Source organism: Amphiprion ocellaris, chromosome 8 (genome assembly GCF_022539595.1).
Source record: "Amphiprion ocellaris isolate individual 3 ecotype Okinawa chromosome 8, ASM2253959v1, whole genome shotgun sequence".
In the NCBI taxonomy this organism is placed as follows: domain Eukaryota; kingdom Metazoa; phylum Chordata; class Actinopteri; family Pomacentridae; genus Amphiprion; species Amphiprion ocellaris.
In genome coordinates, this window is record NC_072773.1 from 35,750,092 (window position 1) to 35,767,463 (window position 17,372).

At 41.4% G+C, this 17,372-nt stretch overlaps 1 protein-coding gene across 7 annotated transcripts in view; it reads left to right on the plus strand.

Moving 5' to 3' along the window:
• The window catches only part of prdm16 (PR domain containing 16), a 193,394-nt gene that overhangs the window by 87,741 nt on the left and 88,281 nt on the right, over positions 1-17,372 (plus strand). For all 7 annotated transcript variants that reach the window (XM_023273887.3, XM_035949786.2, XM_055012811.1 and 4 more), the window contains exon 3: positions 16,247-16,294. In XM_023273887.3, the coding sequence (XP_023129655.2) occupies positions 16,247-16,294 (48 nt within the window). The remainder of the gene's footprint in view (positions 1-16,246; positions 16,295-17,372) is intronic.

Sequence of the window (17,372 nt, forward strand, 5' to 3'; positions counted from 1 at the left end):
GAGAAAACAGCCAGATTTGGCAGAAAGAGATATTCGACATGGCTGTCAGTGCCCATTCTGCATGCCTTTTGTTCCCTCGGGTGTAGTTGAAATAGATAAATAAACAGTCATAGGCTGAAAAGCCGGGATCAGAAGCTTGTCGCATTTATTCATATTGAACGGAGAAGAAAAAGAGGCAAAAACCTGCTGCTGCCAATTAAGAAGAATGAGACAAAACTCAATTCACAGTGTTTAGATTTGTTTTCATGACCGAGGCTAAAACTAAGCCATTCAGCCGCTTTCTTGTGCTTTGCTCTAAGGATGGCAGTAGGTCTTTAGCATTGTGGGTGTCTCCTTGTGGCGGAGATGATCTGGGAAGTTGTCTCTGGACTCATCGGTTAAGAAGCGGTCTCTCCACGGTTACTCACAAGGCTTCATTTACTGTGAATGCACGGCAGCTTTTCCCAGCACCTCCAACTCACCCCCAACAACAGGGAGTACCGCCCATAACTGTGCACGGGCCAGACTCCAGCCATGTTCACAGGACTGTCTGCATATAAAGCGCAAAGTCAAACCACCTTGCAATTTTACAAAAAAAAGACCCAGTGAATAGAATTTTTATCAGATATTTATGTCTCTTTGCATCTTTCACACATTGCAGCTGTGCAATAAGAAAATGGTTTATGACATTAATTGCAAGACAGTGGTGTTAATTATAATTATATAAAGAAATTCTGCATTCTTTAATGTTATTTTGATCCATTTTCCAGTGTTTATTGGTGGCCCTCAAACCTTAACTTTATGCAAATGTTTTCATTTTACTGAAACTGCTCAAGCAAGGAGGAACATTTACCAACAAGGTCCTGTGATGAATTAGTTAATTAGTATTGGTGGCATTTTTTGTTTCATATTTTATTCTGAATTATGTAGATGGAGGCACTGTAATTAATGTTTTTTTTTTCCCCTTTTTTGTGTTGGGTCATTATGCATGGAAATGTATTTGCCTCTAATTCAGAGTTTTGAGTGTGAACTCATTATAAGTGGCAAGGGTTTTCAGTTTGGGAATACATTTCCACAAAAGGGTTTTGACGAGAATTGTTTTTTCAATATTCATTTTGACTAAATATGTTTTTTGTTTGTTTTTTTCAATTAAGTCATCACAGTGATGGTCGTAGATGGAAGATCTCTAATCTGATTTTCCTCCCCCATGCAAATTCCTTCGCAGCTCTTCTCTACCTCCTGCAAAACATTTAGATTTCCAATTAGCCACTGAGAAGAATGGCTAATTTACCACAGCACGCAGGCGCCTGATGTCTCAATCTGCCGGGTGTCAACACCGTGAAAAGGAGTACTCTGTATCCATGTAGGCACACACACACTTCCAGAGAGGGACAAGCGCATAAAAGAAAACATGCTGTACTGAGTGAGAGCTTTGGGAACAGATCATATCCAGGGAGGGGCAGCGCAAGGAAAAGTTAAAGCAGTTTAAAAAAATAAGAAACAAATAAGGGAAGCACACTGTTACAAAAAAAGAAGAAAGAAAATAGTGAAGAAGGGTCTTGTTGAGGCACAAGAGCGGCAGGACAGGCAGCAGTTCAGCAGTGGCCCCAGATTGACTCGTCTCGGAGTGGACAGCCAGCCAGCTCCTCCACACAACACCCACATTGTCCGCTGTGCCAACGAGCCAGAGCAGGGCTCCACTCCTCAGGGGGCTGCCTGAGACCAACACATTATAGATACATGTTAGCCTTGGCCCGACCTTCTGTATACTGTGTGAGGCATTCAGCGGAAGGGAGACAGAGGAAGGAGGGTGGAGATGAGAAATGAAACGCATATGGAAGTTATTGAAAGCTACAGGACGGATAAGCCTATCCGACAGCTTAACAGCCCCCCAAAAGTCTTAAAAAGTCTTATAAAAGGAGCACTCATATCACTCTTACATCTACTGAATTTAAAATACTGTGAAATAAGATTCACTGTTTCTGCACGGGGGGTAAGAAGGAGAGAGATAAAAGGAGAGAGACGCTATTTTGCGAGACAAGATGTTTGCAAGAAACTGTCGGCTTCATAAAAGCTGGTAGTTTCAGCTGTGGTTGTGTGTCAGAATCAGCTTGCTGTATCTTCAATCTTATTCCTTATGCCTTATGAGGCCTCCTGCTCGTCCTGATGGGAAACCTCAAACCTGCAGCGCTATCATGCTGTGTAACGGTCACTAACAAATCATGGAGATTCCTCCTTTTGCCCTGATGAGGAGAGAGAAAGAGATTCCTGTCTGTCTCCCAAAACTTATGTCTCTCATGCTCCCTTTTTTCAGCCTGCTGGTAAAAACACACTGTTCCCTCACCAAATGTTGTTGTTTCGGCTTTTATCTCTCCACTGTCATTAACCAGAGGCTGGCTGACTGACACTCCCCATGCTATCTATGCAGATCTGCAGCCCGTCGCTCATTCACTTAAGGCCCATCAGCAGCCACAGTCTTATCTCGCCCAGGGCAGCCCTGTGATAACACTGTTAACAATAGTAATGTGCGGCGCAAAGGAGCCACTGGAGCTGCCACTGTCAGCGTGGATAAGTGAGTTCAAGGACTTTAAGCATCTGGTGACGTTCCACCAAATCAAGGCTCCCCTCTGCTGCCATCTAATGCAATGTGTGTCTTCTTTACTCTGTTTGAATCTCTCGTCCGTCTTTTTTGGTTCTCTAACCCCTTCCCTTGTTCCAATGTTAACAGTGTGAGGGGGGAAAAAATAAAAACCTTGACAGAGCTGGAGCTGGTCAGGGCTGAACAGAACCTTCTCTCCCCACGTGCCTTGGGGAAAACTCTGGTGTTATTTTAGAAATCACACTGTTAAAGATTAATGTGGGCCTGGAGGAGTGTGTCATCGTTCCTTAACGACAGGGCCGAGACGCCGAATAAAGCCGGCACTGTGTTCTGTCCCTCAGCCCAAGGACAGATAAGTTTCCTCTCACCAAGCTCACCCCTGCTCTCTCCTCTTTTGTCCAGCAGCTCGCTCTCTTTAAACCATCTCTTTCAACCGCACGGGCCAAAATGAGCAAAACATTTAATGAGTGTGTCGCTCCAAAATCAGATTTCTTCCCTCCTCTTTCTTAGGATCTTTTTTTTTCTATTTTGTTTTTGAAATAGACCAAAGCATGGTCGAAGAACTGCACACATTCTGGCTTTGCAGATATAAAAACAACACAAAAAAGGGGTCAAGGGGATATTTGCAAAAACATTTTCCATGCTGATTGCTCTACTTAGATGACTAATGGAAAGTCCCAGTTTCAAGTTGTGACCATGCAGCCTCCCCCAATAAAGTCATCTGTCATCATCCCATGGACAGGCCAGACAGACAGACAGCTATAAACTAGAAAAAAAGCGCATCCTATCTACATATCATGCCTTTGTTTCTACAACAGCCAGGAGGATGATGATTAAATAAAATAAAACCAGTATCAGAGACACAAGTGAAGATAATGATAAGAGTTTTTAACAGCTGATGATGCCAGTGATAAAGACCTGTAAGGTTTGATGAGTCTTAAGTCTGAGGTGTGCAAATGGGACTTAGTATCCCCTGCTGAAGGTTTTTGCTGATAACGGAAGCGCTCGATAAGCCGGGGAACATCAATCTTAGTGACAGAGATAGTCTCTGCTTCTCGCTAATAGGGTTGTAAAGAACCTTCACCTTATATGGCCCAGCTAATAAACTCATTTGTGATGAGCCCGAAGGTCAACTGTGCGGATATTCATATTCACCTGCATATGACAGGTGGGCTTTTTCTTCTACAGACAGTATTTGGTTTCGTCTGACTCACTGCAGATGTAAGGATCTAAATCTTAATGGTTGATACCGATGGAACAGTTTTCGGTTTATATGGCATGAGAGCGATTGAACCTTGGAATGACATGATCTGTCAGATATTAAAATTCTACTTGGCAAGTGTTTCGCACCACAAAGTCCACAGTTTTCCATTCAGTGCCCCAGGATAAGCAGCAGCATCATATCATGGCTTTTGCAACATTGTTACCACACGCTCTTTTGAAGTCCGAGACCGTCCCTGAAATTATCAAAGTCAGCGACACTTCAACTCATCTTGGGTTTTGATGGCAAAAACATCAGACAATGGCCTTTGTACAAGGGAGTGGGACTGTTACATTATCTCCACTCAATTATATCTTCTTCCAAGTGTCCTCAAGGCCAAACCATAAAGACTGATGACAGAGACTCCAAAGATGTAACTGTATCGTTTGTTTCAAATCGGTGGTGGACAACATGTCTCGCAGCTTGTTTTCACAGCCCATTGTCAGTTCTAGCCCAGATGCACACACTTGAAGCCAGCTGAGGAAACAGGACAGTGGTGAATCATGCTATTACAAAGTTCTGGGACATTGTGGCCATCTAATCAATTTCATTAGCTGCATAAATCACGGCTGCTTGACGTTTATTGTGGAGGTGATGGGTTGATCCTGTGGACTTGGAGACAGCTCTGATAGTGATAAATGTTGCTATCTCTTGAGAGCAAGGATAAACAGACTATGAGTACAGAAAGACAGAGGAAAAAAACTGGACACCAGGCTAAAGAGCCTCAAAGAGGTTGCTGTGCAACAAAAAATTAAACTAAGCAAATCAATAGTGGGTGAGTCATTTGCACAGTGGCTTTCATCAGTCATTTGTTAAATGTTACCTTGGTGTTTCAAAGTGTTGCTTCTCTTCAAATTTGTGCATGTTTAAAAGTATTTTGTAGTTGCAGTTTACCTTGTAACAGTTTGTCTTTGCAAAACTGTCAGCTAATAATCTTGCAAAGACAGTACAGTTGTCTTGTTCATCGTTGTTATAGTCTGAACAGCAGCAGAAATCTTTTTACTATTACTTCCAGTGTATTTGACTATCATTGTCTTAATGGTTGGTAGAACAGCAGAATCTGAAAACAACAAGTCATCATGATGTGGAGGTAGTTATATGCGTTTGGCAGTCAAGTTTGTTGTCTTTTTACTTTTTTGTTCTTTGTATTAAGTCCATGTGCAAAAAAAAAAAAAAAAAAACATTTCTAGCCAATATCTCCAGACAGTATCATTTGGCAGTAGCTGCCCGCTTAACTGCTCTGGTCTTTATATGTTTCCACCGTGTAAATAATCTGATTGGCTGCCAAAAGAAATCGCAAGGATAAACAGCGTACCAGTTCCATTCCATTTGTTAAACACAAACGCTTTTTGTGCCTTATCTGCACATCGGACTCAAAATAATACACATGCTAATAGCAACCATTAGAACTATTAAACTGCCATTATTATTTTGGTTATTTATATAGTGTACGTGCTTGAGTCAGTGGTAGTTGCCTTCATAATTCATCATTAAAAAAGTTTTTGATTCCAGTTTTTGCCTTCATACTTCGTGGTGGCTTTTTAGATAGCCTCGGATTTTACATCAGCGTCGGAGCCGTTTGTTGGCCGGGTGAAGCCGACGCGGCCAGCTTCTGCTGGCAGCTGCACCGGGGTTCACGGAGAGTCTCCTCGCCAGCGTGTTACCGGTGAGCGCTCACCCACACTATCTGCTGCTTCCCAACATGCATACCCACATGTGCATTCTGCTGGTGAGAGTATTAGGCGGAGGAATCCTGTGCTTAAAAAACATCGGAGAACAAAACTTCTTCCAACCCTCAATCACGCAAAACGGGTGTGGGATCCAAATTGTAAACCCAGTGGATTACTCGGAGGGCATTTGAACATTTATATCTTGAAAAACAAGCGGGAGCAACTTGAGCACCTATTGGGAAACTCCAATATTGACTTCTTAGGACTTTCAGAAACATGGCTCACGCGCTCGTCCCCAGAGGCCGTAATAAACATTCCTGGATACAAAACTTTCAGAAAAGACAGGGGAGGAAAGGGAAAGGGAGGAGGGGTCCTACTGTATATCAGAGATAGCCTCAAATGTGATCAAATTGAGCTCCAAAGTGATCCTTTACTTGAATGTATTGGTGTAAAAATTTCTCTCTCCCTTGAAATGTCATGTACAATTATTTGTATCTATCGTAAGCCCAAGCCTAGTCCAACTGCAGAATTCTATGAAAGGGTAAAATCCATTCTGGGACATTGTGATTTAAATAAAGAAGTGATAATCATGGGTGATTTTAACATTAATTGGGATGATAAAAAAGATAGAAATAATCTGAAACAAATCATGGATCATTCCAACTTCAAACAAATGGTTGATAAACCTACAAGAATAACTTCAAAATCTTCAACCAGAATAGACCTATTATTTACAAATTACCCTGATAGAATCGCAAAGACTTTTAATTTAATCACGGGAATGTCTGATCATAATATAATTTTATTTTCCCGAAAGCTGTCAAAAATGAGGTGCCACAATGAGCAGGCAATAAAGGAAAACTTTGAATTTATACCAAAAACCCAAATTGAAAATCTTGAAGTAGCTCTTAAAGAGTCAGACTGGACTGAAATTCTCATTCATCAAGATGTAGAAAAAGGGCACGACCTGTTTCATTCAAAACTTAATAAAATTACTGCACAGTTTAGGAAGAAAGTGAAAAAATCAAATAAAATAAGCAAGGCCCTCCCTTGGATTGATACAGAATGCATAAAATTAATGAAAGAAAGAGACATGCTACTCAAAAAAGCACTAAAATCTGGTTTAACAACAGATAGACAGCTGTTTACTTCAATTAGAAATAAAGTAGTAAGCAAAATCCGTAAGGCTAAAGCAAACTTTTTCATAAACATTATAAAAGAGGCAAAAGGAAATAATAAAATGATCTGGAAAAATATTAATAAATTAACTGGCAAGAAGCCTAAAAATATCACTAATAATCTCGAGATTAAAATAAATGACAATCTTGTCCAAAATTCTCTTGTTGTTGCTAATGAAATGAATGCCTACTTCATAAATTCTGTTCATGAAATAACTCAACAGTTTGCACCAAATGAAAATATTAAGTATCAAAGTAATCTGTGTTCTACAGCATTTAAAATTGAAGAAATATCTGATGCAGATGTGCTTAACATTATTAACTCTCTAAATAATTCAAAGGCACAAGATAGTTACGGGTTAGACACGCACTTTTTAAAATTATATAAAGATGTTTTGATTGTACCTTTAAAACATTTGATAAACTTATCTTTTAGGCAAAGTGTTGTTCCTTCAGCTTGGAAGTCCGCTGTGGTTACTCCAATTTTTAAATCAGGAAATAAAACCGAGATGGAAAATTATAGACCGATTAGTTTGCTTCCTGTTATCTCAAAAATCGCTGAGAAATGGGTGGCAAAACAATTGAATAAACATTTAAATTCTAATACGTATCTGCACCCAATGCAGTTTGGGTTTCGTAATCACCATTCAACAGAATCTGCAAACTGCCTTTTTATCGAAAAAGTCAAGGGCCTTCTAAATGATCATAATTATGTGGGTGCTGTTTTTTTAGACCTCAAGAAGGCTTTTGACACAGTGAACCATGAAATTCTTTTAAAGAAATTACTTGATTTTAATTTCTCTGATGAGGCCATGCTTTGGTTTGAATCCTACCTTAGTAATAGACAGCAGTGCGTCTCCATTTCGGGTTGCAAATCATCATACCTTCATTGTCAAACAGGAGTCCCCCAAGGTAGCGTTCTAGGTCCAATTTTATTTAGTTTATTTATTAATGATTTACCAAGTGTGTGCTCCAATGTCAATGTCCAGCTGTACGCAGACGATGCGGTGATTTTCACCCATGGCAACACCCATACTGAAGTTTCTGAAGTTTTAACAACTGCCCTGACTCACGTTCAAAGGTGGGTCACGGAATCATGTCTCCAACCTAATATTAAGAAAACGGTCTGTATGGTGTTCAGTATAACACCAAAAAATCTACAGCGGTCCTATGTCTTCCTGGATGGAGTCGAGCTGACTCTTGTCAAAGAGTTCAAATACCTGGGTTTGACTCTGGACCCGACATTGACATTTAAGAAACACATTAAGCGCCTCACTAAAACTGTTAATTTTAATGTTGCAAATTTTAGACAGGTAAGACCCTTCATGACTCTATATGCTGCACAGATGTTTTTACACTCAATGATTTTTTCTCATATAGAGTACTGTATGACCACATGGTCACTTGCTGATGGCACAACACTTAAATCGATTGAATCTCTTTTTAAAAAAGCCATAAAAATTCTAGACATGAAACCATTTTCAGTTCATCATTGTACTGTCTTAGACAAGTATAACTTTCTTAGTTTTGACAATTTTGTTAATTTTAAAAATGCTTGTTTTGTATACAAAGTTTTGAATGGCCTCGCACCTCCTCCACTACAGGAGTTCATCAAAAGGAAAACCGTGAGTGGGATGGCTACCAGGGCCACGGCACGAGGAGACTGTCATGTGCCATACAGACGCACAAAATTTGCAAAGACTGTGCTCTCTGTAAAAGGCACCAAGTACTGGAATAGTCTTCCATCATCTATTAGAGAAACTCCAACACTTGCCACATTTAAGCTTCACCTAAAACAGTGGCTTAAGGAAAACCAGGCCTGTGAACATTTTTAGTGTAACTCTCCTTCTGTTTGTATTGTGATGTGTTTCTCTTTTTCTGTCACCTGCCTGGGGACTACAGATGGAAATTAGCATTTCTGCTATAATCTGGCATATTTACACTGCTATTGTTGCATGTGTTCATTAATATGCACTGTCCCTATTAAATAAACTAATAAAAGTAAAAAAAAAAAAAAAAAAAAAAAGCTGAATCAGCCTCGTCAAGCAGAAACCTGTCTTTATTCTCACAGTGGATCTGCTTCTGTAGAAGAAAGGACACTGTCATGTTTGACAGATGCCGGCTCCGGTGTTCTATTTTATCACATGTCCACTGTAAAGTATATTGGCACAATGAAAGCAACTAAAAACACAGACTAGCTATCGGAACAAAGGGCGTCCTATGAATACTCGGATCTGTTTACTCTTTCCTCACACCGTACATGCTGCACCATTCACTTCTGTCCTACCGATGACCTAAGAGCTAAGCTCCATGTCTTCCCTGTAAACACAGAGGCTGCACCAGCACAAAAAGACCATTGAGAGAGTGAAGACAGGCTAAAGAACACGGATACTAGAGTGTACAGAAGACAGAAGACCTATGGGAGGTGTTTGATAATTGCGCTGCATAACTGTTACTACTGTAATTATATAATGGCTCTAGTGTGTGTATAATCTGTTCACTGTTTGGTGCAGAAGATCAAACTCGTATTTCCAAAGTACCCCGCTGCGCACAAACAAACACATACTCAGACCCTTTGAGCAGGAAATCCACGGTCAGGCCTTGTTTGTTTATCTGCTTGAGAAATCTCATCAGTGAGTCACTTGGCGTGGCTTTGGCCTTCTCAAGCATCATCATAATCATCATGTGTAGAGCTTGACCTCGGTATAAACCTTCGAGGCCCCGAAGAAAGCCCCTGCTTGTCCCAAGCACCAACCCATATATACATGCACTTAGCCTCCGAGTCACTAGAGACTTTTCACTTCTATGTTTGGGCCCGCACCCAAGCTTCTTCTAAAAATGCAGAAAAACCACAGCCTGGATTTGCAGGGGGATGCCTGACCGACTAACACACACAGCACATACAAAAATGCGCTCTTTCTCAAAATGTTGCTCCCTTTTACCTCATTTCCCTCTGTCTTGCACCAATATCTGTCCACATACAGTCTTCTTGTTCAGTGCATATATTGGATTTGAAGAGAGAGAGAGAGGAGAAATGAAAAGCTACCAAAACCCCTCTGTTTATGTTGAAATATGCAAACGGTGTAAATATTTAGCCAGGCCCCGATAAACTATATGCAATTTACTCGCCAGTTGTCAGTCGTCACATGACAATATCTCAGTGGTTGCTGTCCAGAAAAGCCCTGATGCGATGAGAGATACCCCTCTCTGTGTTTCTCTGTCCTTTTCTACCTACTAAAAGGAATTCCTGGTTTGAATTAGGGATTCATATTGGCACGAGACGGAGGGACAGACAGTGTGGTCTGGCATATGTTTCTAAATACACAAATTCAGTTTGCGAAGGGGAAATGGAGATATGAAACATATGACATTGTTGAGCTGAAGAGGCAATATCAGATTTATGTAGCGCATAAATGTAAACATGCATATATGCATTGGCTGCATCCCGCTCAGCTGAGGTATGTGAAATGAAAAGTATCTGTGGCATGACCTTTGATTCGATCTATACGCCCCGGAGTCAGAACCCTAAATCTTACTCCCATAACCTCCTGCTTGCTAAGAGGCAATGTGTGTCAGAGGAAGAATACGAGATCATTAGAAATAAAGCAATATGATTTTTCTTCCTGCTGCCACGTGTCAATAAACTGCAACCTTTATCAAAATGAAGAGGGAAGACGTGATATATCATTATCTGAAAGGCATGCTCCAGCAGCTGCCGTTGCTGTGTAGGCAATCCTCTTAGGCCAAAAGGTAGGGTTATTTATTGGGTCCCAACCCCTGCGGCTGTCACAGCATCTGCTAGCAGAAGATCTATTGGCACACCCTTATTCACTTATGATTATTACTGATCATCTGCCCAAATGACTTATCAATAAAGCGGAGGCCAAGCAGATAATTTATCTGTATGGTTCTGTCGATACCAAGTTCAGAATCAGCGGCCTTAAAAGGATAAGGGGCCTTGGACGTCAGGTGATGGATGGTCGTACAAGGCTCCCATGAAAATATGACCCTTTTAATAAATTTGCAAAATCCTGCTCTCTTCCTCCTCCCTCCTTCCGCCTCCCTTTTGCATTCCTCTCACTCTCCTTTTCATGAAAATGAGCTTCTTTCTCAAGGTTTGTTTGCCGACTAAGTGCGAACCCCAGCTTGTAACATCATTTTCCTACAGAGAAATAACTTCAAAGTCAGATGTATGACTGTAAATGTTTGATCTGCTCAAGTGTGTGGCATCGAGACTGCATGTCTGTGCAAGATCTGTGAATCATACAGGACATTGAAATGATGAGACATGCCTGTCCGGGGTCAACGTAAACCCTGTAAGGACATTTCACTACGGCATTTTCTTCATAAATCACACAAAGACTCTCGGGACATCCAGGGTCAAAGCTTGTTCTGTAAATATCAGCCTCTTGTATTTGACAAGAGGCCGTGACTTTCCAGAGTCGCACAATAGGTCTGAGTGTTTGCCTTCCAAATCTAACCTTTGTGCACTAAGCTCTATCTCACCAACAGTTCTAAGTTCCGTCAAGGGCCGCACCCTGACCCATCTGGGTGTAGGGTTGGGTAACAGAGTTTAGCTTTAGCGCAGTGTGAAACGTGTCAAGCAAATCTGATCTCACCTCTTTCTTTCAGACAATGCATTCTTTCGACTTAATGATCCGTGTCATTTTTCTCACATTAAGCTTCGTGTCAAAGTCGAGATAACAATGGGTAATCAGTGAATTTATTCAGAGTTATCTTCTGTCTCGACTACGACAAAGAAAGATCAGGAGCAAGAGAGTGAAAGTTCCCTATCAGCAGTGCCCTAGATGTTTGCTTTGGCTAAAACACCTCAAGTCTTCTGCTTATTAATATTTTCTATCTGATGAACGCCCAGCTTCCTGGTATTTAGCCGAGCAAATTTCTACCCTGTTTCCTCCTGCCTTAGTCTTCCTACTCCTTAAACTCTAGGAGCAACCTCATTGTTGAGGCATGTTTTTCAGATGTCATAGCCTTGGTCTTGTTTTGCGTCAGCCGTCAAAGCGCCTATCTCTGGGAAGTCCCGAAATAGCCGCATTTTACACCCTTTTAAAGGACAAGCCAGAGAAAAGACATGGAAGCAGGTGCTATCTGACTCCATGCTAAAAAGCAGACAGAATCAGACGTGTATCCTTAGTCACGCAGCCTCTGGCAGGAAAGTGTAAAAGGTTTGTTATCAGGGATTTGAAACGATAGCAAGAAACCCCAGAGAAAAGCACTGGAGACTTGTTATCCCTCCTTTTTCTTCCTTTTTTGGGCCAACAATTTAGTTTCATTGATTGTAAAGTGTTCCGATCAGATTTGCCAGTATCTGAGAGTCTGAGGAGTCAGATCCATTTGTTGAGATCATGTATGACATGACGCTTAGCTCCTATTTTAAAGGCTCCAGCAATGAGAACCAGAAACTCCTCTTTCTCTCTCCTCTTTTCTCTTTTTAATTTTTTTTTTTAATTTCTTGCTCCCTGACAAAAATACACTTTCTCTGCAGTTTATTATTCAACACGAGCCACAGTGAAAGACCACTTCCTCTCCCATCTATACATCAAAAAGATCAATAACCCATCCAGGGCATTGCCACCACAATGAAGTTCTGTCAGTGTGCCAAGAAGCTGCAAAAGTTCCCAATAAATGCGTAGCAAAACTTTCAATTTGTGGCTTTCTTGGTGTGGCTCTTGCAGCCAATGAGTTGTCAGTCAGGGCCCCAGTTCAAAAAGCCCTGAGGTTTGTTTGCTGCTGTTTCTTTTTGGAAACTTGTGGCTTTGTGACATCCGCAGCCATCTATTGGGCCGTGTTGCTGTATTGCCTCATATTATCCAGAGTTGAGGAGAATTGTTTTTGGCAACAGAATGCTAACATTTTCCTACGGTGCAAACCTCCAAGTGGTGCCCTCGTCTTCTCCTCACGCCTGTGGATGATGATGAGCAAGCTTTGTTAGGTCTTCTTCTTTTGTGGTTGCTATGGCTACTTACTCACTCTTCTTTTTTGGTGTATTGTGTGACTAGAAGATTACTGTACGGGTCCTTGTTTCAAGGACTGACTTTAGCTTTACATGCAAAACCTCCACATGTGCTTTGCGGGCCTTTTGCAGGAACCCCGCTTGGGTTTTATTTTTTCGTTTTAAACGAGTTCTGGAAATAAACAGAGAGGGATTTCGCTCCGTCGTGTGTTTTAGCTTGTGACAGATCTTGCAAAAACAACGAGGCGGTCCACTTGCTGAGTGTCTCTCCCCACGTCGTGTTTTCTTTTGTCCGCTTGGTCATCACGGCATGTCAATACGAATGGTGCTAAAGTGGTGTTGAAAAACTCCTGACTCTGTCCAATAACAAAAGCTGTGCTATGAAACTAATAATGGTGGGGTTTTCCCTCCTGCCTTGGGTGAGAGCACACACCGCAGGCACAGTGAGTTACACTCGCTCTCACATACACAAACACACTCACACGGTTACGTATATTCCTGATGAGGGTCTGGACAGCTCTCGGTGGAAGGATTCTGCAGGTGGCTGCACTTTCATCAAGCCACGACTGGATTTGTTTATGTTTGAGGTCATATGGGCCAGAGAGAGAATTCTGTGTGCCCAGACACATATTTACACACTCTTTCTAATTACCCTCACTTCAGTGTTTTCTCTTTTCCATAAGACGTATTGACATGTCAGCATTCAGCAGGCGAGATACAGAACAAATGGACAATTTTGCCTCTCTCTGTGTAGTGGAAAATCTATCCCTCTCCACATAGGTCAGTCTGTATTTGAACCTGTCTCACCAACCCGGAGTAGAAGTCACTTTGAGATGACGGTGACATGTGCAATAAATCATAGCTCCGCCAGTCAGTGGCCAATCACATTTTCCTTCCCTAATTAATAGCTTATTTATTTGTTTGGGTGGGTTCTGCTGCGAGGCTCGCATATTTTCTGTATGTGTGTGTGTGTGTGTGTGTGTGTTTGTCTGGTATGAGTTAGTGTGTACATGTGAGTGCCAGGACTGGAAAAGCATGCCACCTGCCTTTGTGCTGGAGGTATTGTCATCACTGCACAAGCTCTTTCTCTTGAGTGCTGAAAATCCTGTTAACCACCAATCTTCGAATTGAACTTTTAACAAAAACTTATCGGGTCGCTTTGCAATAGACAGCCAATCTAGACTAGAAGTGCATGTAACTCAGACTCAGGAAGCTTTATAATTAGTATGTTTCTGACAATGAACTGTTCCTGGATGCAAAACTGAGGTTTGGATGGTGGAGCGCCCACACAGTCCAGACCCCCCACCTAAAGCTGAAAGACATTAAGGCATCAGTAAAACCACTCATGTCTGCTTGCATGTCTTCTAGAGTTTTAGGTTACTCTTGCACAATTTGATACACACACATATTTACACTTGGCATGTAGCTGAGCAGAGCGGGGGGAAAGTCCAGGAATTCTCCTATAGTTGTCGAACGCCTGGTAGCATTTTAGATGACCCAGCCAAGCTGTTGGTTTTGTAAACTGTTGCAGCTGGTTTGGTGCATTACAAGAAAAGGGGAAACAGTCTCCCCCCTCCACCCCACATCCAACCTTCCTCTTCTACGCTCTCGCTCTGTTTCACTGTCAGTCGTATTCCCATGCTTAAAGTTCACATGCACGTTTTCACACACATTAACCTAATTTATCTTTTCTTTTGGTGAATAGTCATCCTGAGGTCACTTGAAACAGTTATTGAATTTAAGCATTATGCTTTGTGTTCCATAAAATGAATACATTTCTAAGTAAACCAAGAAAAATAAATTATGTTTATTTGAATTTGGATAATTTGTAATCTATTTTCTTTTCCTTTAAACCAGCTAATTAGCATTTGTGGCTATTTTTGCAAGAAGCATTTCCCAAGATGCTGCATAGGGGCAAATATTCATAACTACTGATAAATTCTAACATAATATGCACAGAAATTGCACACTTACTTCATCTCCAACTTTTGTTTTGTAATTATATTATTTAAAACTGATTAACGCTCTTACTATGATGCACTATAAATGTTCAAATAGTCAAAAAGAACTGAAAAACTACTATCAAGCAGTGTTTTGTGCTATTAGCTCGTTTGTCTGTGACGCAAGTTTATGAATTAACGACACTGAAACTTTCATCAAGCGCTGAAAACTTGAAAACAGAAGAGCCGCCATTACCAGTGAAAACTATTTGACAGATTTGATGACATGTTTACCGTTGCTTTGTTTGAAGCTGATCTCAGGAACAGGATGCGTCTGTAAGGGTTTAGATGATGTGTACAGTAAGTAGGTTGAGAACACCGTTGTAAGTGTCTGTGGTGTAATTACTTCCATTTGGCGAGGCTTAGAAGCACATCCCTTGACAGCTTAATGTAGGCACATCTGTTTGCATGTGGCACATCTGGTTCACTGTTGACTGAGAAGAGGGAAAGAAGAAGGAAAGAGAGTAAACTTCTGTGTGCTACTATGTTTCCTAATTGCTGTTTTTCTGTTTCACCGAAGGAAAAATACGATTATCTACATGTGAGCGGGCACAACCTAAAGCTCATATTCACAATCATTTCATGTGAATTGAAGCCTTGTATAGAAAGGTAGATAAATGAAGCTGCTGTATGCCAGAATTCAAAGAATAGCCCCACAGTTTCCATGGGAGATCCCACAGCAGATAAATGTCTCTTTCCCAATCACAGTGGGCCACGTTGGTTAAGGAAATACAAACATTAATATGTCAGCTCTAATATAAAGGCAGCCAGTCTTGTCACAACGCCCCCAAACAACACACCTACTGTTAAAGGGCAGATGGGGAGGATAGGGAGCAGGAACAGGAAGGCTCAGATATGCTGGGTGTCTGTGCTCAGAGAAGTTTTATAGGCCTAATTTCACCTAAAACTCTGTAAAAGCACTATGTGGATCCGAAACCCCGCCTAAAACTGCTCTGAAAACAGTCTGCATCTCTTCTTTGATCCTCGTTTGCCATCAATGGGCTTCAGAGAGGCAGAGGAAAAGACAGACAGATGAAGTCTGGGTTGCCATTCTGGGTGAAATACGCTCTCATGGCAGGCAGAGCAGCCCCATCTCATCATCATTCCCCCACTTCCTTCATTTCCTCTGGCAGACACTGGGAGCATTCTACCACCCATCTGCCCCCAGTAAATATTGCTTGAAGGCTTAATTATACACACACTTGCTGACACACTCACACACGAGAAATTTCCTGCAATGCCACGGCGGAGAATTAAATGTGGGGCATTCGTTCATCAGAATGTGTGGAGTGTTGTGTTTGGTTGTGCGCGTGTTTTTGTGACCTCCCAGTCCATTATTATATCCCTCTGGTCACATTTGTAGCCCCGAGGGCCTGTGTGATGAACTGTGAACACCCTGTGCTCTTGTCATCAAGCCGTGATGGTCACAGCCCACGGATGAGGCCATTTTGGAGAGATGGAATCAATATTTTCCTCTAATGCTTTAATAGAGAGATTTTCTTCTCAATCAAAATCAAAAATTAATCTGTTTTCCACTTAATTTCTACAATTAAGCCCTAATGTATGTCTTTGTTTTTCCCCGCAGATGATGAATGACCATGAAGATGACTCCCCTGACAGCTGCATAAAAAAGGTAGGATAGTTATATCTCTTTATAGGACTTTACAGATCCTTTCTCTGTCTCCTGCATTACAACTGTCCTCACTTATTTTACCTACATATCAAAGGCTTCGAAGTTCTTCTGAGGGTGAAGTAACAAAGTGGCAGTTTGTAGGAATTGCAAAAAGTACAACTTGTATACATGTATTTGCAAGATGTTAAATTATGTCTTCACAAATCTTTGTTCTCTGTTTGAGGATTACAGTCAGTACATATTGAATTTAGCTGCAGTTTTGTCCAGGAGTACACCTCAGAATGGCTCATCTGACTCAGATTGTGGTCTGATTGGTTTACTACAATGTGCACGCTTGAATAAAAGTAACAGATGATTTTCATAACTTTGCTGAGCTTTTTGTAGAACCGTCAGCAGAGCATACATGTAATGAAGATCATAGATCAGGCACTTGAGTGAATTTTTTTTACGCTGTATTCATAAGCATGCACTTCAGAGGACAAACAGACAAGGATTTTGCCCCTCTCCCCCCTCAGACAAAAACACCGATGCTCCCAACACACTGTGACCGATACGACTCATTGACCAGTCACTGACCACTTTATGAGGTGATAAATTTATTGAGGAGGCTGGGCAGTTTGTTTTTACGGCCAGTGTCACCGGGTCAAAATGGAACAGCAAGAGAGTTCATGTTCATCTAATGGTCCATGAAAGAACAATGGCCGCCACAGAGGGCACACTCTTTCTGCGACGTAACGAAGCCGCACAGGCGCAGCTCCGACCCGAGTCGATGGCAGGATATTTGAAATCAATGGCTGAAAATGGAGCAGCGATGACTTATGTGGTGTTTCATCAGATTAGAGTTTTAGATGAGCAATACATGATGTGAAAACCAGCAAAACCTGCAGCTGAGGTTGTGTTTTTTGGATATAAAAACTGGACTGACTGAACTCGCATTGCAGTAACCGTCAACATTAGTTTACAGCGTATGAACAGGCTGGCATATTTTGGATGCTGTGAGCTTACCAATGAATTCTGAGCTGAGATTTTGATTTTTGACTTGTCTTACATGACAGAGTGGTCAAAAAAACAGCAGCAG